Below are 23,137 nucleotides of genomic sequence, written 5' to 3'. Positions count from 1 at the left end.
CTTAGAGCAGGAGAGGTGCAGAGTTAGTAACTGGCTTAGTTTCAGGGCTTTCAGTGCTGCACTTTTCTCTTTATGTTTGCCTACCTTCCTGAGATTTTCTTCATGGCATTTTCCTGAGATTTTTGATGTGAATATGAGTTATTTCTATTAAGAAAACCCCAAAGCACTGCAAGCTAACAAGCTGTTTTTAATTACTAGATACTTCTTCTGGTTCAGAAGACGAAGGCTCCGTCCAGGGTGACTCCCAGGGAACTCCCACCTCCAGCCAGGGGAGCATAAACATGGAACATTGGATCAGTCAAGCGATCCATGGCTCTACCACATCAACCACTTCCTCCTCCTCCACACAAAGTGGAGGCAGTGGTGCTGCACACAGACTAGCTGATGTTATGGCTCAAACACATATAGGTCAGTATACAGGTGTGTGGAGTGTGTCCAGTTTAATGTGGATTTTGACTCTCACATTCAGCTGATGCTGCTATGTGAAGTCTTAAAAAAGTCTTGCCTGTGCTTCTTCTTTGCTTTTTATAATTTATATATATTACATGGAGAGAAAATCCTACTTTCCTATTTCAGGAGGGAAAAAATAGCAGTTTAGATTTGGGGGTAAACTTATGTTGTGGCAAATAGGGTCTAGCTATTGGTTCCAAATACCTTAAAATGTACAGTTGCATGACTTCCATTACTTGGCACTATAAAGGTCTCTGTAGGATTCATCAATAAGGAAAATCAGTGCATGCATCATTAGAGATTGCTTGCATATGAGTTTCCCCCACTGCTGCACCACTTTTAATTACATAGCTTGAGTAATTTTTGATAATTCTGTTAACAGTAGTCTTCTCAAACATATTTTTTCTGCCCTTAATTGAATTTAGAATACTTGAACTGGGATATCTAGTGATTGTACTCCGTGGGAGAGACCATTATAGAGCTTCAGAGAAGGGAGCTGTTATTATTAATAGCTTGTTTATTTCCTTTATAAAGATGCTAGGAAGTCAAAGCTTGCTTTCTACTAGGGCTAAGCTTCACAGACATTATTTCTGAATATTGTGCCATTGACACTGGTCTTTATTAACATGAGGCAGCTGTTTGACTGGATATGTGGAAAGCAAGGCTTGGTTTCTATTCACTCTTCAGCTGCTTATCATACAAGGCCTTTGCTTTGTGTATGTTCTTGCTGGGGTGTGTATTTTGGGCTCTCACTAAAAATCTGTTGCAGTCTTTGTTGGAACAGATAAAGCAACCTTACTACTGTCTTACTACAGTTTTGTGTGACTGTTCTTCAGCTGACATTTCCTTTCAAGTACATGTAATGAGATACATGAAAGCATCTGCAGTGTTCATGATTTTATGTGCTGGAAAAGGGAGTACATTTCCCTTGGGTTTTGCTATGAGTACAGCTTGATGTAACACCTGTATTTTCAGTAATCCTCCCATCATGATCCAGAATGGCTGAATTGCAGTCAGGGGAAGAACTTGTATTGTATTCATAAATTCATGCTAAGTGAATGCTTGGAGCCTTGTTTTAGAAACACATACATTGGGAACACGTTAATCATTGCATTTGATTATTTTCTATGACTTCATCCTGAAATGCTACAGGAAATTATAGCATAGAGAATTAAATTTATCCAAACTCTGAAAGGTTGCATTACTCATACACAAAGTCTTAATGTGTCTTTAAATATAGCTTCTTTATAATTTGACATTTTAGTAATTTTAAATCTGGCACAGTAAGTCTTTTATAATCACTGAGTTAGTGGTAAATAATACAGCATTTATAGAGCTAAATTAAGATGGCACTATTCTGTAGAAGAGGGAAACTACTGTTTCTTATGTGTACGTGTTTTATTGTGCCTTGTTGACTAGAAAGATCTTGCCTTTGAAGGAAGCAGTTGAGCTTACCTCAGTGTATGCATATTTTCATTCATTCTGATGATAAGATGCCTTAAATTGCATCTCTTCTTGGACACTAATTGAGCTATAGTAATGTAAAGGTCATTGGGGCACAAAATCTAATTGATGAGACTGGGATCTTATGGTTGCTGAAATCACTGGAAATGTAAGAGAAGCTGCACAGTTATAACTGTAATATGTATGTTTTTATGGGTGAGCTGCATTCTTTAAGAATTTGAAATGAAATTGCTATTTTGTTTCTTTCCTATCCAAGAAGGTAGATTTTGCATTAAATGTATTCTAAGAGGTAATAGATTTGAAGAAACCCTACAGAAAGCCTGACTCTTTCCAAGGCAGTGGGCCAGTGATGGTAGATGAATAATAATCTTTGATAGGAGAGAAGAGTAATCCTGTTCCTTCAGGCTCCTCAGCTATCAGAGACAGTTTGTTCTTGGTCACAAAGAACATATGTTACCATGCCTTGATGCTTGTTTGGTCCAGGAGTTGTTCTCCAGAGACAGACCAGCCTGTAAGAGAGGAATCAACTGTTTATATGTATGGCCATACTCTGAAGGTGCCAATTTTGATAAATACAAAATCAAGGTGCAACAGGAAGGACCTTAATGATAACCCAAAAAAGCCCTCCATTCTGATATCCACCAGGATTTTACCTCCAGACTGCATCACAGAGTAAAAGGGAGATTTTTTTTTCCAATTTAAGTATACTAATGCAGTCCTGAAAAGAGATTTGATAAAAAGCTTTGGCTATAATATAATCAGAGTTATCTTTGTGAATCATTTGGATAATTTGCGTAAGCTATTATATGATTTTAATGTTATACTGTTCATTTAATTTGACTGCTGCTGCTTTATTGTGGCCAAAGTTCTAGTTTGGGATAGATATAATTTAAATATTTATTCTCAGCTTTAAGATGCTCAGGGGTTTGCATTAGGCTATAGGCAAAATCTTATTTTGGCATAGGTCTGTTCACAGCTGTGTTCAGTAATTCTTGAATTTAGAGGTTAAACCAGTGAAATCTGCTAAAAATATCTGATGTTTTGACCCTTCTTTGGGTCAGTTTTGTGCAGATTTCTAAGATCTTCAAGCTTTCATTTGTTGTTATTACATAGTTTAGATTTCTATGTATATAAAAATCAGGGACAGAAAGCACACCCCAAAGCCCACAGAGGTCATGTGGTGAAAATTACACAATGCTTGCCTATCATTGTAAATCTATATAAAGTTAATAATCTCACTTCAAAGTTTTGATCCTATAGGTGCATTTAATGTTTCTTTTATATGCTTCAAATATGTTTCTGTTTGAAAATCAAAGGCTTCTATCCACATTAAAGGCTACATAGATTGCTAATCAAATAAATATAAAACCATGTGCCATAAGCATGGCTGATGGTTTTCAGACAGCTTGGAAATTTTGTGCTCTGAGGGGGAATGTTAACTTATACAGGAGACTAGTTTAAAATACAATCTGTCACCTGGACATCAATACAAGAAAAACCCCGCTAATGGAAAGAGCTGCATCTCTGACTCTGGATTTACTTTCCCTGACAACCAGAAGAGCCATTGTATTTGGAGTAAAAGCTGCATTTTCTTCAAGTACAGTGTGGCAGGAATGCTTTTTGAGTCCCTGGAAACTTTTTAAGTACCTGGTGCTTATGTGAGCTTCCAAACCTCCACTGAAAGTATTCCTCCACTCCTTTGCTTCCCTTTAGACATGGGGCTTTGTCAGTGCTCTATCCCTCCACGAATGTGCTCTGCTTTTTTGGGCCTTTCTGATCTTCATGAAATGGGGTAAATGATGTTGCTCCAGTGGCAGAAATGAAGAGAGCCTTAACTGGAAACAGCTGTTCTGTCTGTGATCTCCTAATGCAAGGATATTGGAAGAGATGGGAATAGGAGGTGATGCAAATATGTATGTTTGATGGAGGAAGTGCTTTGAAGTCATGCAGCTGTCAGTTTTTACTTTTTAGTGAACAGATGTGTCAGGGTCACGATTCTTAATGAAACCTCAAACAATTCTTCAAGTTACCTGACATAAGACCAAGCAACTCTCTACAGATTGTGTCTATAGCCAAAGGTTGGATTGACCTTTCTATACAAAAAAATAAGGGTACATTTCACATAACATAACAATTATCTTTTTCTTTAGAAGTCATTCAGACCAAATCTTTGTATGATTTTCATTTCTCCAAGCCTGACTCTGAGATGCTAACTGACTAAAGATTTGTAAATCTAATGGATGAAATGTACCACTGTAGATACTGCCATGGTAAGACATCTGTCAAGCAGATACTACAGAGGAACACATCAAGACAAACCTCAGTATTCCTTTTCTTCAGGATAAAAGTAAATAGCAGCTGGGCAGCCAGGGCACGAGAACTCCTTGGCTGAGCCACGGTGGCAACCTTGGGAAGAGAGTTTCTTTTAGGCCGCTTCAAGTGCAAGTGCTGTTTGTTCAAAAGGAAGGCCTTTTACAAAAGAGCAGGACTCTTGTTTTGTTCTTTCCCCCTGCTCAGCCCCATGTGTAACAAAGAAGAATTTGGTTTTAAGCATAGAGTTCTGAAGGGAGAGCATCCCTGCTCATGTATCTTCTGCCCCATGCATTAAAAAAAAAATTAGTCTTTAACTCCTCTTCAAAAGGAGCCTTCTAAAGTCTGAAAGATGGGAATACTTTGCTGGAAAGATGTAAGCAAATACAGCTCACTTTAAAAATACTTTCTGATGTTACTAATAGCTGACTAAGTATAATTATTTTCTTAGTCATGATCTCCCATATGCATTGCAAAACTTCATTATAAATAAAGAGAAAAATATAATCATCAGCATTTTTTAATTGACTTAGTCATTGAGTAATACAATCACAATCTATAAAAAGCTCTTGTCACTTAACAAGAAAGGGCAAAAAATTGTGCTGAGTCTAAGATAGTTCATAATGACAAGAAATGAAGACCTTAAATGAAGACATTATTCAAGCAACTACTGCATAAACTTCAATCTTGTACTTCAGTTGGTCACATAGCACAATGTAAGGTGTTTGTTTCAGTAAAATCATAACCATGGATGTGATCAGAAGCAAAAGGTCCAACTGGACGCTTGTAGAACACAAGATGTTTTTGGGTTGCTCAATAAAAGCCATTTCATGTCTTCCTCAACAAGACAATATGATTGGGTGACAGGAGTGAGCCCTTATGATGTTCATGAATGTGAACATTAAATAACAGCTGCAGGAATGAATGTCATGTCTTAAATCTGCATGATTGTCTGTCAAATGTTACCTTTAAATGAGAGGCATGCAAAATAAGCATCTATTAGCATCATTTTCTGGTATGTGTAGCAAAAAATTAGTTTTCTGTGTTGATGGTGCATAAATTTGGGATTAAATGCACAAGAATCACAGTGTTTCAAAGTTCAAAACTCATAAAAATGAAAGTGCTTTAAAATTATGTTTGAGATTAAATTTAGTGTAGAAGTTGGTGTTCTAGTACTTACAGCACCACAATACTTATAGATAAAATTTAGTAAGAAGCACATCTTGAAAACAGTATTGGAACACGATGACATTTTCCCAGAATTTTTGCATTTTGAAAGACTCTTACCCTATTGTTAAATAGAATGCATTTCTCTTCACTTCCATGGCAGCAGAGTGAAGACCTGCCTTCTCTTGTAACTTAAAGGCTGCTGGGGATCATTTATGTCAATTGAAAGAAAAGTTATTTGCTTGTGGTGTTTATCTCCATCTAATCTAATGTGGATAAAAACTTGCAAAAACTTTATGGGACAACTTATAGAAATAACATAAATACATTGGAAATACAGACTCAGACTTGAAAACGTGGGAAGATGAACTGTGGTAGCATGCTGAGTTATCAGGCCATGAAAGAGAAAGATTATCTCTGTGGAATTGTTCAGCAGTGCTGGCATGAGTCAGACCAAATCGTGTTTGCCTTCTGGAAGGCAAGGCTTTGTTATGCGGAAGAATTGAAATATCTCTGTCTAAAAATAGTAGACAAGCAAGTGTCCATGAAGAATGCAAAGTTCATGTTTCTTTACATTTTATTTTTTGCCTCTGGTCTCCAATCCTGCTATGATTGGCTTTTTTCCTTTCTTAACTCAAACTGACATAGTCAAAATACAGAGGTTATAAAAGTGATATGCATTGGCACTTGCAAGTGATTGACAACATGCTGTGTTCTTTTTACTTAGAAAAACTAACACAGTAATCCATGAGAAGTGTATTTGTCTGGGTCTTTTCTATTTGCAGATGTCCAAAAGCTTTAAGTAAAATCAGATGTCAGTGGAGAACTTACAACTTAATTGTATAATTCTTTTAGCCTATTGCTTATGTGATTGCAGATATACAGCCTTGTTTTAATCAGTGCAAATTTTATTTATTAAAATTATACTACACATTATAGTTCAGTATAATAATTTTGCACATTAATTTTAACGCCTGTTCATGTGTTGGGGGAAAAATCCTCAAATGGTCTCCTTTCCTCTGCCTTTTGCTTTTCTGCCCTTTGACATTAGAGGTACATGGTTAAACCTTTTAACTTACTTTTCACAGAAAATCATTCTGCCCCTCCAGATGTTACCACTTACACCTCAGAGCACTCAATACAAGTAGAAAGACCACAAGGATCAACGGCACGGGTGGCACCAAAGTATGGCAATGCTGAGCTTATGGAGACTGGTGATGGTATGTCCCAAAACACAGCTGGGGTTATTTTGAGTATCCTGACCTTTTTAGTGGTTACTGTATGCATCTGCTCTTGGGTTTTGGGTGTTCTTTGTGGCTTTTTTCTTGGGCACGTTTCACTTGTAAACACGAAGTTGCAGCACCTTTACAGTTCTAAAATAAGCTGATATCAATGAAGATAACATAGAGAAATATTTCTTAATCAGTGGAGCTGACTCCCCATGGAAACTGTTTGGTAAAAACCCCCAGAGAATCTCTTTAGATTTGCCATTATCATGCTGCCTGGTTACAGCTAGTCTGTTTTTTTAAATGACAAAGAATGTGAGGTCCTAGAATGGCTACATCTTGAAAATTGACATGTTTGAAAATTTTATTCTCTAATTTTTTCTTAATTTGGTTTTTTGGCTTTTTTTTTTTTTTTTTGAAAAACAGTTATTTGTAAACCCTTCCTTATTTACTGCTCCTCTTTTCTAAAATTTATCAAACAATATTTCAGCAGAGCATGGAATTGTTGACCAAGTGTACTGTATCTAAACTTAGCAGCTTCAGCTCTAAGCACCACTTGGTAAAAGATTTGGAGGCAACCTTATGGAAGGGTAAGAAGTTGAAATTCCTGCAATGCAGTGACAGAAAGCTATTAGTTCAGGAACAGATGATGTGCACATTGGAGAGGTTTGCACTCAGCTAGAGAAAAGGAAGGGGGAGGTGATTGATGGGACTATATTATAAAAATGCCCCTTGCCCCAGGCTGCTGCTCAGAGCTGTGTGTTCCAAAGTGCTGTAAGGGCAAGCCTGCTCCCTTTGGAGATTGCTGGCTGGTGGGATTGGCTGCAGGGATGTTCAGAGAATACAGGGGCATGCTGAAGTAATACAAAGATGTGAACCATGCTTAAGATGGATGCTGGACAGATGTCCCCTACAGTGCAAAAAGAACCCAGAATAAATGATGGGGCAGAGCCTATGACTCACACTCTTCACCAGGCTGCAGCCTAGTCAGACAATGTTGGTATGGCCAATGACCATGGGGAGGGCCAGTCCAGTTTTCTCACTGACCATTGCTGAGGCAATTCTCAGGGTACTGAATTTTGCTGTAGAACATTTTTCCCACTGTGCTTCTCTCCCTCAGTCTGTGTGCTGCTTCCCCTCTAATTTTGCAACCTTGCTCTGACATTATTGTATTGATTTCATTTACATTAGCTATCACTGTTCCTTTTTGCTTGTGTGTTTTGATGCTAAACACTTGAGTCACAGTATGGCATGAAACTGTAGTTGTGGTGGCCTTGCAGTCCTTGACCTTTCCTTACCCCCCTGATGTCTGGTGGGTGCAGCAGAGCCATTGACTGATGTCTCCATTGATCCCTGTCCTGCAGGAGTCCCAGTGAGCAGCAGAGTGTCAGCAAAGATTCAGCAGCTGGTCAATACCCTAAAGCGGCCCAAACGACCACCATTACGAGAGTTCTTTGTAGATGACTTTGAGGAATTGTTAGAAGGTAAAATGACTGTTTTTCAAAAGGGTTGGGGATCGCTTATGAAAATTCTGTAAAATGTTTGTCTCCTACGTTGGCTTTCTAGAAAGACATGTAAGCCCTTCCTGTACTGGCAAGTACCAAAAAGCCATTGGTATTCAGTGGAAACTGCTGGCAGTAAGCTTGGACATAGTGCTGTGGAGTCAAAAGTGTTTCTTGTCTGCTCAGCTCCTGGTTCTACTTGCAAAGAAATGACAGAAGAGAGTGCAGGGAAGCTTTGCTTTGAGAACATTCAGCTGTAGGTTACAGCCAGTGCTTTGGAACACCAATGAGAGAAAATATGTTAGTGAGGGAGCATGCTAAATGTTTTACAACATCCTTTGTGTAACAGTGAAGTATGAGAAATGAACTAAATGTAAGATAGAAACAAAGATAAAGTCAATAAATGGAACTTTTTTAAAAAAAGACCAGTGCTTTGAAAATTAGGATTCTTCAGGATGTGGAAATTTAAATAGTCTTCACAGGAATTTATAAGAAAACGTGTAACAGAACATGACTTAAATCAATCTGTTACTTGTTAAAGTACATTTTTGTCAGTAGCTCTGCAGTTCATCTCATTACTGCATTTTTTCCAAGAAAAAGTATTCTCCATCTCTCTTTAGGAATAAAGAAAGGTTTACTGTTTTGAAGATAAATATATGCATGCTGCCTCATCAGTTTCTTTCCCTTCTTGTAGAACTAGTGTAAGAACAAGGACTTTTCATTCCTGAGGTGCATCAGTTGCTTGATCTGTGTTAAAGTTAAAATATTCTGTTATATTTCTCTGTTGCTTCTCAATACCTTCTTACATGTTACTGTTTTCAGAACATTTTGCAAAGGTAACTTATTCTCTTGATTACACAGGTGTACACAAGGTATAGAATTTACATGGTAACTGTATATCTTTTCATAATCATAAGTTCAACAGCCAGATCCAAACCAGCCAAAGCCAGAAGGAGCTCAGATGTTGGCCATGCGTGGGGAACAATTAGGAGTGGTTACAAACTGGCCACCTTCCCTGGAAGCAGCCTTGCAGCGATGGGGAACCATCTCACCAAAGGCCCCTTGCCTAACCACTATGGATACCAATGGAAAACCACTGTATATTCTCACTTATGGTGAGCACTCTTTGAAGTGTTTGTGCTTTTATATATTCTGTATGGTGTGTACAGTAAATGCATAAATATAGAGTGAAAAAAGCCCTTGTAATGATGCACCTGTTCTGTTTGTGAGTAGGGTAAGCCAGCTCTGAAGCTGTTGATGTCTGAGTATGGGTTGCTGAGATGTCATAGTATGATTTATTTCAGACAGAGGAAAAGAGCTGAGTAGATATACCCATGGAATAACAGATTATAAATTAAAACCACCTTTTAAATAGAAATGTGTCCTAGGTCAGATTTTTCTGAAGATTGATGTCCAAATCCATTGCCCTTGGATATCACCCAGGCTTTGTTCTGCAAAAGCCTAACCTGGTCTACAAAATTCATCAGCTTCCTGAAGTTAATAGGATTTTTTCCCTTTTTTTACTGACATTGTAGTAAGTGTGATTTGAATTATTTCTCCTGATGGGTTAATTGTACAACTAGCAAATGTAGCCCCTTGAAATAGATTTGCCAGGATATATTTTAGTGTGACCTTTGGTATGTTCATGTAGTTCAATGTATACTGCTTGACAATGTATTGCAACCAAGAAAGGCCAAATAAAAATAAGCATAAGGATACCTCTGACAAACAACTCCCATATTGCTTCTGATTTTGAGATGTTCAGGGGACATTTGGGAGATGTTCAAAGGAATTATTATGAATAACTGTCAGACTTTGAAAGTGAGTTGGAGCATTTCCGTAGGCTATTGAGATGGATATAAAAATTATTTTGCTTTTTATATTTCTACCTTCTCAGGGACTTGGAATTCTGTGCAGAGAATGTTGTTACATGCTCTGATATAGAGGTCTGTCTGTTTTCTTCAGTGCTGAACATTCATTTCCATTCAGGAGTCAGACTCAAATGGTCTCTGGCCAAAAAGTTGTCTGCTGCAAGTTTGGCACTGAAAATATAGTTAAAGGCTTTTAAAGTAAGAGAGAACCTTTGCAACTGAGGGTCATGCATGAAACATTTGCCCTTCAGGTTCTTCAGAGTTAAGTGACTTAATTTCAGGGGCAAACATACTATTCACCATTGATGAATGTTTTTCTTCCTTAAGGACATTTACTTGAAACTAGGGAAGAATTTTAAAGTTTGCAATTACATGTTTGCAGAAGTCATGTACTGAATGCTTTAAATAAATTGGACAGGAAAGGAAATTAAGCTATTACTGAGAATCAGACCATTTTTCTGAATTTGGGATTCTGTCCAGAGAGTCTGAGCATATGTCCTGCTTTGCCTGAGGCTGTAGGGTGAGCAAATCAACCCAAGGAACATATCTGCATGGCTCATGGAGCCACCTAGCCTGCTTCTCTGTTCAAAAATAACTCTTTCCTCTTCTGCATTGTCTGAATCTTGAGAAAAGTAGGACTAAAATTCGTGTTTTCTCACCTGTCATTTGGCAGCACTTTGGGATGTGGTTTTCCTGTTGCCTTTCAGTAGTTTCCTGAGGTCAGAAAAAAATCTTTCCTTTTTTTGGTCTTCTTTTTATAGATAAAAGAAATTGCAAACCAAATGATTTCATAGATTTGCTGAATTTTTCTTTGCTGGGTGCATTTGACACTGATATTTTTTTCATGGGAAACGTTCATTTACTATGCCATGGTAATTTCCTTAAATGAAAACTGCTTTGGAAATGTCATTAACAATACAGCCACCTGCCATTTCACTGGTGACTTTATGAATGATTTTGCTGTAGCTACTCTGCCTTCTGTGCCTGCAATATTTTCTAGCAATTGCAGGCATGGCAGTCTTTAGCTTGAAAATTAATAGACATTAAGGCTTGAAATCATTAAAGACACTCCTACTCATGACTTTTTATCCTTGTGCATAGTTCCACTGGCCCTGGTAGTAATAAACTTTTGAAAGATGAACTTAGCCACAATCCTGCCACATGGTATTACTGTGACACTCAATTTCTTCATGTGCTTGCTATGATCAGGTGACTAAAATTTTAACTATCAACCCTTATGATTTTCAGTAGTCTCCAGTTTGTATTCCACAGTTATTTAAAGAAATACTGTTACAAATGTTCATATATTTCACAAATATTAATGAATTACAAGAATAATTCTAATTTTCCAGAGTGTTGGTTTTTGAGATGTTATCATCACTTGTACCTCCTCTTGAATACTTTACCTCTATTTACTGCCTCTATTTTTTGCTTCAGTCTCTTCTCTCACCCCTTGTCTTCATGGAAATCTTCTTCCTTTATCCTCCAACTTTCTGGCTAAGAGGAGGCTTCTCTTTGATGTTTTTTGATTTCATTCTCAGTATCTTCTCCAGTTTTTTGTCCCTGCATGGGTGAATTTCAGGTTTGCCTGCTTATCCCACACTTTTTTCCACCTTTCCAAGATGATGTCCAGGAGTGTCTTGGTAGCTATCAGCTAGATCAAGGCCCATCTTGAGCAGGAGTTCTAATGCCCTTAACACCAAGCATATTTACCTCCTCTTTTGTGGATTGCTGTAGAATATTGCTTCCCATCCATCTTTGAGGCTCTAGAGTACCATTCACAGCCCAGACCTACCTTCCTTCCTTCCGCCACTTCCTTCCGCCACTTCCTTCCGCCACTTCCTTCCTTCCTTCCGCCACTTCCTTCCTTCCTTCCGCCACTTCCTTCCTTCCTTCCGCCACTTCCCTCCCTCCCTCCCTCCTTCCTTCCCTCCTCTCTTTTCTTTCTTCTGCCACTTCCTTCCTTCCTGGAATCTTTCCTTCCTTTATTTTCTTTCTTTCTCTTTTCTCACAGGTTATTTTAGGAGTAAATCTTTTCCAATTGAGGCCTTTTGCTGCATCTACTAGGTCTTCTGGCCCTGACAAACACAGTGCTGACCTCTTGCATCTATCCAGGATGCTTTCTTATTTGCCCTTGGTGGCTTTGCATGCTGAAAAGGAGTTCTGAGAGCCCACAACATTCTGCTTCTCCAACGTCTTCCTCACAACTTCCCTTTGCTGTCCCTTGCAGAGACACCTCTGAGGACAGAGGCCAGGCTGAGCTCTGCCATGGCAGACAGAGGTGGTGGCAGTGCTGCAGGGACCACCTTGTGTGATGCACTGGAATTTCTCCCCTGAGGGTGCAGATGTGGATTTGTGTTCATGTGGCTTTGAGAGGGGAGTGCTCCAGGTTGTGAAGGGCTTCTGGGCCAGGAGGGGAAGCAGTTTAAACAAGTTGCACTTCCAGCTGTTGCTTAAAATCATTGCTGCCCTCCCATTTCTCTGCAGGAGTTCATCAAATTTGTAATGCCTTGTATCTCCTGTGTCTTTTTCTGCATGTTTTTTGAGCTTCTTGCCTTCATAGCATGTCAGGACTGTTTTTTTCCATGTGTTTCAGATTACTTTGGATAGAATAAATGTATAACTGCACTTGCAGACTTGATCCTTTTTTTCAAGCAAGTGTTTGAAGCATTTGCCTCAGTTCTTGAAGCTCTTCTCAGTGCCCCAGTTGTAATCTTTATTTAATGTACTCAAAATTCTTAAATTCTTTCTAGTGAATGAAACACTATGAATATCACTTATTTCTCAAATATTTTGTTCCTCTGGGAACTTGTTTAAGTGGAGAGCATCTTAGTTAAGTTATTCTCAATCCCTTTATAAGTCAAATCACTGAATATGCATAAATTGAAATGTCTGAGATATGGGAAGGAAATATGTCTTTATCAGGTTTTATGAGAGTCTGAACTCTGACTAGAAAAGTAATGTGTACTTTGAGGAAAAGAAAGACAATTTCTGGCTCAAAGTTAATCCGAGTAGTGAGGCATCTGGTTTTGGTATTAATAATGAACTGCTTAGTGATTTCTTAGAGGAGAAATGTGAATAAAGGACAATTAAATTCTGTGTAGTTCTAATGATACCAGAACTATTTTTCTTACTTAAAATGATTATTCTAAGGAGAACCAGAATGGCTGGGGAAAAAGTAAAGTGTTGAAAGTAATTAATCAATAAACAAGTTTTAAGCTTTCTTTTTGTAATCATTGCTAAAAACAACAAAATAAGTACCAGTTAAATTTGTCTGATTCAAAGAATCTAATTTCCTTTATCTACCACTATTTGTAATCAGATTTTTTGAAACCATTTTCAGTAGCTCTGTAGAGTTTCCCACATCAGAGGCCCCCAGAGACTTCAAGGCTCAGAAAAAAGAACAGATGTGACTCTCTGGGCAGAGGACAGTTTCTTCCATTTGGATTCTGTGGAGAAGGAAATGCTTGGCAAATAGCATTTGTTTGCAAATGAATTGCTGATTTTAAAAATAACTTTAAAGCAACTGTAAACATTTTGGGGCCAAAGGGATCCTGCCTCAGCAGAGGTGATGTTGCTCACACTGGAGATATCCTGGCATACCTTAAAGGTAACAACAGACCAAAACCAGCCAACCCCAAGCCATTCTACACCTGGTGTGCAATGTGCACCCTCTCCTGACCTTTCTGTGAGAATGCCCCAGACCAGGAGTTTCACAATTATCAGCAGGAGAGAGACAGATTCAAGATGCTTCTGACAAAGTAGCTGCATAACCAAACTGTCCTTACCTCTGCAATAACTCAGGACTCACAGAAGTATGAATAGTCATGGTTTAAATCCCCAGACAGATATTAATTCTATAATTGTTCAATACTTTAAATCTTTATTTCTTTAATAAAAAAAATGAAAATTGCTGGATCGTATGATTCAGACTTCAATATCAAGCACTGTTACAGCAAGATTGCCTCTATTCTGAGTGTGTCTATAGTCCTTAATTCTCTGCAACAGAATATTTTTGTTCTTTTTCTCTGGATTTTTTATCCCAAAAGACAACAACTTCATTTTCTGTTTAGGCTGGATGTAAAAAGTTCATGAAGAAAGGATTACCAGAGCAGTAAAGCTGCAACTATTATTTTGCAAAGCAGAAAAAAAAAAGCCCCTTAACCTGCATAACATTAGGAAGTTTGCCATTTACCCTACATTTAATAAATGCTCTTGTTTCTATTTAATACAAGGAATGTTGTACTGTGGTATTGAGAAAATGAATATTTGACAAAATTATTTGCAGTTAAACTTTGGCAGCCTCGCAGTTGCTGTGCATGGAGATTGGTAAGCACCCACTGGTTTGGCTTTGTTGAGTTGGTGCTGTGTGGTTCTGAAAAGTGTCCTGAAGACAATCAGGAAATTCATTATGGTTTGTTTTCTGAGTTTTCTCCCTGATACAGCTTTTCTCTTAAAACCCTCTTTACATTCAACACAAACATTTAGTCCTTTTACAGATTTGGAAAGGAAGAGGAAGGGGATTTACCTCAGTGTCATGTGGAAAATACCTAATTTTTGTTAACAGATCCCTTTTTGTGTGGTTTTTAACACCTTGTGGTTTCCTTTACCTTCATACTGTGTTGCTTAACCAGATGGGACTGGGTATTAACTACGTTCACTTGCTAAATTTTATTGCCATCTAAGCAGATTTAAAAAAAAAGAAAATGACTGATTACAAAACATATCATTGCTGATGTGGAGTTTATACTGCTCAACTAAATCAAAACCCCAGTGGCAGGAGGAAAAGGCCTGGCTCCACATGGGTGCTAAGAGTGTTTGTCACAGCTGCCAGCAGGCGAGATGCCGTTCTCCATCCTGTCCTTCCCAGCATTTCCTTCACATTTCATGTGATGTCTGCCAGATATGGCTCACATTCAGAGGCAGAGTGGTGCTTGCTGTTACTCACTGGACAGTGGGAACTCTCTGCTCAGTTTGCAAGTGTGTGAAGAACCTGAAAGGCCTCCCTGCAGCAGCGTGCTGCTAGGGCATGGGAGTCTGGCAGCAGCACTCTGGCAAAGGGACAGAAGTGGCTAAGTGAAAATCTTTAGAGGAAGATTTATTTCAGTAAATAAGCAATTATAAGTTAGGCAATCATAGATGGACAGAAAAGCTCTGTTTCTTACCATCTTGTGGAGTTATACAAGGTTTTGGAAAGCAGCAACACAATTAGCAGCTCAGTGGGAGGTAGGAGCAAGGTAATAAATTGAAGTAGCAACAAGATGTGCATTAACTGCCTGTTGTTGGGGTTTTGTTTTCCAAAATTAGCTAGGGGAACTCTACTATGGGAAATGGTTTTGTGACCTGAAAACTGAGGGATAATTTGTATTCCTAAACATCCAGTGCCCTGTGTTACCCATGATATGAGTGTGTGACTGGCAGTCCCAGCACTGGGTCTGCAGAGCCTGAGCCCCTTCCAGAGGGAACCCTTGTGCCTTAAACACCACGGGACACTTCTGTAGATGACATAACAATCCTTCATATTTTAAATGCATGAAAGGAGCTGTTAATGTCTGTCTAGTGAGATCAGGGCCTGACAGGCACAAATCCTGCACTGGTGTGGTGGGTATAAATGTTGTTTTCGAGGATCCTGCTGCATTGGGGATGGGGACAAGAGTGCCAGGAGCAGGAGGGCTCACAGGGTGTGGTGTTTACAGCAGGGAAGCAGCAGAGCAGCTCCAGGTTCCAGCACCTGTGCTCTGCTGAGAAAGGGCTGAGGCATGTGACACAGCTGGGAAAGAGGAGCTCTGGCACTGAGCTGGGACACGGGCTGCTCTGCTCACCACCAAGTGAAGCTGTTGCTTGAGTTTCCTACATCCTCCCTGCTGTCTCCAAGCCAGCTCAGAAGATTAATGGCAGTGTGTTTATCCAAGGAGAGCTGGTGCTTCACTGAACTTGGGCTGAGGACAATGGGATGTATCCCTGGTGGCCCAAGCAGATTTCCTCTGGAGCCTGTGGAACGAAGCGATTTATCCTGCACGGGGATGGGCCCTAAGCCCCAGCTCAGGGTGACAGCCTTGGCTGGAGCACAGCTGGCCCCTCAGCAGGCCTCCCACTCCCACAGCACAGATGTGGCACTGCCTGCAGGTCACAGCAAGGTCACAGCACCGGGATTTGTGCGAGAGGTTTTAGCAATCGGCTTTTTTCCCAGCAGCGTCTAATCCCTCAAGTTTGCAAAGGAAGAGTTGCTCTGAATTGCAGCTTAGGCAGAACCAAGGAAGGAAACACTTCAAAGATTTCCTTCTGTATAACATCCTCTGTTTCTCAGAGTTGTTATCCTGCAGACGTGGAGTCCTTTGTGTTTCTCTTGGTGTCAGCCTGGGGAGGGCAAACAGCCAAGGTGACAAAACAGACCCACGGTTCAGTCCATGTCTGGTCAGAAGTTTGTGCCCCATCCAGAAGCCACTGATCTGGCCTTGATCATCCATACATTCCCAGCTCCAGCCTCTGGGTTACTGCTCCTTTTGTGGCCCTTTTTAAATTTAGTTTTTGGAACACAGCTATATACCCTGCTGGAGAAATTCCAGACTTCCTGTTGAACAATTCAGTTCAAGATCTGCCTGGACTTTGCTCTGCTTGCTCACCAGGGTGCCTGGGGGTCCCTGCCTGCCCCTGGCAGCCCACACTGGAGCAGAGTTGGCAGCAGCTGAGGGCAGGCAGAGCCTGCAAGGGTTGGAGTGGCATTATAGAGCTTGTAAGTCTTTGTGTTCCAGCCCCTTCCCAGCTGAATGCAAGCAAGCTGCTTCACTCCAGTTTTCCACAGTTTCATACTCAGAGGCATGTGTGCCTCAGATACTTAACACAGGTTGGTATCACACCAGTAAATAGAGAAGGAAAGGGCTGTGGTGACAGAAAATTCAAGTCTTTTCTAGCCACTAGAAATTATTGTGGCCATTTTTGTGCAGTTCAAAGTGTGTTCAAACAGAAAGGTGAGGAATTAGGAAGACAGTCTTATATTTTCTGTGTCTTAGAAGGAAATAAAATTTTGGCAATAAAAGAGCATCATGACAAAATGTGTTTAAACTTATTTAAAACTCTACTAGAAACTACTCCTTTAAATTTTGTTAGACTTTGAGAGAACTTAATTTCGGCATTTATCCAGGACTCTTGGGTGGAGATGATTGTACTGCATACCTGGGCACCTCTGGAAGAATGCATCTAAATACTGTAATAAGAATAGCCCTTAGATTTTTAAAGAAAATATTTGATGGTACATTTGATAGATGAAAAATTAGTGTGAATATGTCACAAATGTAAATTTCAGACTTGTTACAGCTTTAATCTTTAGAGCTCAGACATAACTTTTCACAGCAGCTCCTTCAAATGTTCATTTCAAGTTTAAAAGTGTTTTGTGTAAAGATGGTTCTGTTTTGCAATTCAGAACTTTCGCCAGGCTTTTGATTTCCATTCTCCAATATTCTGTATCATTACTAATTGCTCTTTTAAGTTTGTTGCCACTGAATCTTTAATGCTGAAAAACTTAAGTAAAAAGACTATTTGCTTACTTAAGTCCTCCTTTTTTTTATCCTACTCACTCGTCACGTTCAAGTGTTAACTGTAGCAGCAGGGAGGATTTCAAAGACTTTCTTCTCATCAAATGCAAGTAGTTCTGTGAGAGTTAATCCTGCAGACATGCTCCTGTATCTGTGCTGAGTTTCCAGTGAAACAGAATTATGTTCCTTTCTGAGCAGCAAGACAGTTCAACATGCAAATACTGGAGTAATTTTAATAAATTAAAAACTTTGCAAAGCATAGTTTGATGATACTATATTACTGTTTTCATAAGAAATAATTGCATTTAGTACTTTCTCCATAACAAGCAGCAGTGACCCTTCCAATTTTCCTTAAGTGGGGAAAAAATAGAAAATCTGGCCTTCTCATCTTACTTTATATTTACATCGGATTTGCACTTAAAAATGATTCAGTAGTATTACATTTTATAACCAGGATGTGGAGGTTCTTATTATAGCAACTGCTTGGCTTAGTTATAAATAGCAATAGTGCATGTTTGGGGCCTGAACTGCTGAACTCCATAGGTAATCCTTTGTCAGAACCTATTATCGTTTCAGTTATCGCTGGGCATGAATTAAAGATTTGTTACTGTCAGAATGAATCGTGCTTAAAGGCAGTACCTGGGGCCAGCCAAGCACAAGGGCTGCTAAACTTGGTGCTGTTCACATGGAAGTAACAAGGTCTCTAAACAAAGGGCATCTGGAAGAGCAAAGATGCCAATCACTTGAAGGATTAGCCTGTAATGTGGGCAAAGAGGTCTTGGGGAGGGAATTTTTCTTTATTGAATATCGGGGTGGGGACTTGATAAGGATTAGATAAGAGTGGTGCTGGAAAGGTGAAGAAAGGGAGGAGAGAGACAGTAAGGAGGGGTAACTGGGGCAAGTGAAATGAATGAGAGAAGGAAAAACCAAGTTAAATGGAAGAAGGCCCAGGATTAAAAGTGAAACAGCCATATGGATGTGCTAAGGTTCAGAGGGTCCCTGCTGCTTCAGTGTGCCCCTTTGGCTGTGGGGTGTTTTCTGTTTGTTGGGGTTTTCTTTTCTTTGCTTCTGCTTCTTGGGACTCCTTTCCTTTTTCCTTGGTGAGAGAATTGCTGTGCTCAAACCAGAACATCACCCTTGAGGTCAGTCTGTGCTGAATTGTGCTGTGTCCACCTTGGACAGCTGAGGTCTTGGGGTGATGTCTGGACTTGATGATGTACCAGCCCTTTCTAACAGTTATTTTCAGAGTCAAGATCCAGTTTTCTCCAAAGTAAAACAATTCTGCCATAAAGCTAGTCTCACTTTTCTTTTTGTTTTTAAAGTGCTGCTGTCTTGAAAAAAGAAGTTCAAAGAAAATTTCTGATAAGTATTTAAGTATTTCCAGTAGTCCCAGTAGTGGTGTCATATTTAGTTGGAAAACTAATATAAATGTTCCTACTGTGTGTTTTTGACTTCTCAGGTATTCTTTCTCATTAATAATCTTGTAAAGCATAAGAATTTTTATATTAATTTTGAAATTTTTGTGTTAATAGGCAAACTTTGGACCAGAAGTATGAAGGTTGCTTACAATATACTGCACAAATTAGGCACAAAACAAGAACCAATGGTACGACCTGGAGACAGGGTGAGTATCTCAATGGTTATTTGAGATAACCATTTATATATCTCAAATGCAATATTGACAAAGAGAGAATGAGATATTTGGGGTGCTCAGAGGAAATTAGTGAAGTAAAATAATGGGGTGTGGGACAGGGTGCTGAAATCTGCTGTTTCCTCCCTAAGACTAATCATTCAGACAGATGTTTTGAACTGCATATTAAGTAACCTGAGCTGGTACCCCCTGAACTTGAAGTTGTGGCAACATCAACAATAAGCATTCCTATGGAAAGTGATTTTGGGGCATTGAACAACAGTCAGTTTAGCAAAAGCTTGCTTATGGAGCCTGGAGGTGTCATGTGGTTAAAAAACTGACTTACTAATGACTTTGTAGTTGTTGAGATGGTAGAAACAAGAGAAGCGTTGTGGAGGACAAAGACAAGCAAAGTCAGCACATTTTGGCAGCCAGTTGAATAAATAAATGACACTGATTGGTAACAGAGAGAATATTTCCATTCCTGGTTCTGACTCTGATGCAGCTACTGCTAGAGGCTGAATCTAAGTAGGGGGATAAAGCCCAGAGAGAGCAAAAGTTGCAGAGGTAGACTTGAAGATGTTAAATGAAGACCAGAATGTCCTATGGTTTTGCTAACAATGTACTTACAAACCTACCCCTTTGACTGCCAAGGCTGGCTTAGCCTGCTGCTCATTTTCTCTGCCAGAGTGTGTATAGAAAATTCCACAGGTCCCATTCCAGTTTGGATCTAAGCCATGGAATGGATATTCCAGAACAAATTTGTCAGAAATGCAAATTTTAGTCCTGCCCTAGTGCTTAGAGTTGTGAGTGTGGGATTAAGTTTCCCCCTGCAATGTCTGATAGCAATTCTCAAACTGTTGGTTCGCTTGATCCTCTTGTGCCACATGTGAGAAACATGTCTGCTTGCATTACACATGTCTTAGGGCTTCAAAAATGAAAGCATGCTTTAATGCTTCCCAGAAGGAAAAAAAGAGGAAAAAGCCCCAAGGTGACAGTCCTTCCTGTGTTTCTTTTTGAAATAAATCATAAAGAAATTAACTAAAGGATCTCTAGATCCATAATCTAAATTGCTTCCTACAATGGCATTCAGCCAGGACTAGGATCTGAAGACTCTCTTTTACTTAACTTACAAGTGTGTCTCTAAGCAACAGCAGAAGCAGCAAGTTATTCAAATGTACACATCAAAACAGTCCACCCAGAAATCTCCAAAAGAATAAAGTTCACCTACAGGCAATGTGCATCTCTCCTTATTTACTGTGTGATGCCTGTCCATCTTCATAGCCATTTTCTGCAGCAGTCACTGGCATCTCCTAACGTTAAGAAAGGATTTGTGGATAGTTCAGGCTGCAAACTGGAAGTTCAGCTAGCACAGGACATGTAAGGAACAAACTGCAGCTCATGTAAAATAAGTCAGCCTAGAGATTAGAGTGAAACAAATGTTTGTTGCTGAGTGCTGAAAGCATATGCTTTGTGTTGTTAAAACGTCTTGCCTGGCATCCCTGTGTAACAGGAACGTGATCATTGAGGCAACTTCACATCGAAGATGAGGTGTTACAGCACTTCTGATGCTCCAGGCTGCAATTCTGGCTGTTACACCCCTGTTGTAATAACAAAAAAAGCTTTCTGACCTCTTTGAAGGTGACTTTATTCTACGTAATTTGTGTTGTGTGACAACACTTAAAGGCAGTTTTAAATACTAAATGAAGTGCAGGCACGTATTTCTGGTCTTGTCCAAACGAGAATGTATTTGTTTCCTTATTTTGATACATATAAAATAGTTTATATTTTCCCTTTAAAAACAACTTCCATCAAAGCATGTTTTTCATGACTACCATTACCTCACCTTTTAGGTTCTTTGTCTGAGCTGAAAAGTAAATGAACGTGCCTGCAACTCCTTCCTTGTTTCTGGTATTATATGTGGCAAAGTGCATTTGCCTTCTATAGTAACTTCAGAAATTTAACCTTGCATCACCCCAGACAGCTGCCTGGAAATCAATCTTGCTCTCTGAAATATCTTCTAGCTAACCAGATTCTCATCTGCTAATATACACTGTATGATTTTGTTCCTTCAGCCCTTTTTGCTCTTACACACATTATTTATTTATTTGGTACAAGTCTGTTAGTGATTAATGTTTTTTGGAGAGGAAGTTAATGCCTCATTCCCGCTGGACTTCAGTGAGATTTTTTTCACCTCTGTCAGCTCCTTTTCAAAGATTCCCAGCCAAACCTTCACTGCCTTTATGTAAGCAAAGACCAATGCAAAACCTAAGAACCCTCAAAGTATATTTTGGGATCTTTCAGATGTTTGCTGGCCTCAGCAATCTCTACCATCCCCCCCATGCACCTGGCAAAATCCCTCTGTTTCCATTTGCATATAGTAAGCTCTGCACAGCCATCTCCAGCAGTTGGATTGTTTAATGTGCAAGAGTGCAGATAAAGTAACAATGAAGAATTATGAGGTTAAAGTCTCCAGCCTAAAAACCAGAGATATTTTGGACCCACTTGGACAAGGCTAGTTAGATTTCTTCTAGTTTGAAGAAATCAAGTTGATGTGTTGAAGGTGTTTATCTTTGAAGCCATGTGAAAATTCTGGGAACACTTATAATCTCCAGTAACTGAAGCTTGGAGCATACATGGAAACATCATGATTTTACTTCAATGAAACTCCAGTGGATCTTTGTGGCAGTACCAGTTGTCAGTTTCTCTGATTGAAGGCACTTGAGACAGTAGTTCATGTTCAGACTCAGGTGTTGATTATTTCTTATCAGTAAAACAGTCTCACTACTGTGAGTTTGGCAGCTTTTCATTAGAAGGCACAAAATGGCCAACAACCTCTTGTTGCAAGGTCTTTTAAGACTAAACTATCCAATTCAGAACTGACACCTGGATTATTTTCCCTTTTAACCCAATAACTGATCCCACAGAGCCTGCAATGCAGACTTGTCTGCCCAATTACAAATGCCACCCAAACCCAAGAAGAGGAAGGAAGTAGAAGCATGAAAAACAGCCCCAGGACAACCCCCTGTGCCTCCATCTTGCTTTCATCCACAACATGCTACAAATCCCAAAACCTCAATTTCTCACCAAGTGATACACCTACACTACTCTCTATAATCTATTTCACACTTTTGTGGATTCTGGTCTATCTTGAAGTCTATGAAACTTTCTCCATGAGTGAGGATCAAAGTCAGTGCTGCCCTGGGGGTCAGGGCACCCCAGAGCAGACAGAGAAATATTCCCAGTGCCCTGGGTTTCCACAGATGTTGAAACAGTCAAAACTCAAGAGCTGCTAAGTAGTTTCAGCAAATGGCAAGGTGCTGTGATAATACACCCTTGTCCTGTGTGGGAGGCCAGAGGAAAGAGGTTTGGAGTAATTTGCCATGCCTTTGCATGCCACTGCAGCGGAGTGTGCAGGAATTACCGGCTGTGTTACAGCTGTTTAGGAGCTGAGCTGAGCTGAGAATGCCCATCTGCCTGAACTGAAATAAAACCACAGAGAGGATCCAGCCACTAATGCCATTCACCAGTGAGAGCCAGGAGAGCTCTGGGCCTGTTCCTGCCCTGCAAGGAGAGCTCTGGGCTCTCTGAAGTGTCTGCAAAGCTGTGACCCCCCTCCCTTCTCCTTTCCCTTTGCCTGTGGAGGATCTCAGGCATTGTCCTGCCTCGGGCAGGGCCTGCAGGAGTTAAGTGCACAGCTCAGCACCTACTGAGCATTCCGGTGATCTGTGATTGGTTTTGGCATTCTTTTATCTTAATAATTCCCCAGCCCTAGCCCTGAAGCTGTTAAGTTCAACAAATCCACACCTAGATTGGTATGTGACATGGCCAGCTCTGGCTGTGACGTTTGCTTCTAGATACCAGGTTTTGTGTGTACACAGCACACAGAAACTTTACACTGGGACAGCAGGACAGTCCTAGAACAAAACTTTGCATGAGGCAAAGTGTAGTGAAACAAAACAGTGTGTTAATGATTGGCATAATG

General features: G+C 39.8%; 1 protein-coding gene across 6 annotated transcripts in view; it reads left to right on the top strand.

Moving 5' to 3' along the window:
- Positions 1–23,137, top strand: part of DIP2C (disco interacting protein 2 homolog C) — a 310,710-nt gene that overhangs the window by 195,302 nt on the left and 92,271 nt on the right. For 5 of the 6 annotated variants that reach the window (XM_071428625.1, XM_071428623.1, XM_071428628.1 and 2 more), the window contains 5 exons: positions 199–408; positions 6,480–6,611; positions 7,982–8,101; positions 9,037–9,234; positions 19,055–19,146. In XM_071428625.1, the coding sequence (XP_071284726.1) occupies positions 199–408; positions 6,480–6,611; positions 7,982–8,101; positions 9,037–9,234; positions 19,055–19,146 (752 nt within the window). The remainder of the gene's footprint in view (positions 1–198; positions 409–6,479; positions 6,612–7,981; positions 8,102–9,036; positions 9,235–19,054; positions 19,147–23,137) is intronic. The other variant, XM_071428626.1, reaches the window with a different exon arrangement.

This window comes from Agelaius tricolor, unplaced genomic scaffold, assembly GCF_023055355.1.
Source record: "Agelaius tricolor isolate 1412-34295 unplaced genomic scaffold, bAgeTri1.0.p SCAF_6, whole genome shotgun sequence".
Taxonomy (NCBI): domain Eukaryota; kingdom Metazoa; phylum Chordata; class Aves; order Passeriformes; family Icteridae; genus Agelaius; species Agelaius tricolor.
The sequence above is the reverse complement of the archived record's forward strand: the minus strand, read 5'-3'. Positions and strand labels throughout refer to the sequence as shown.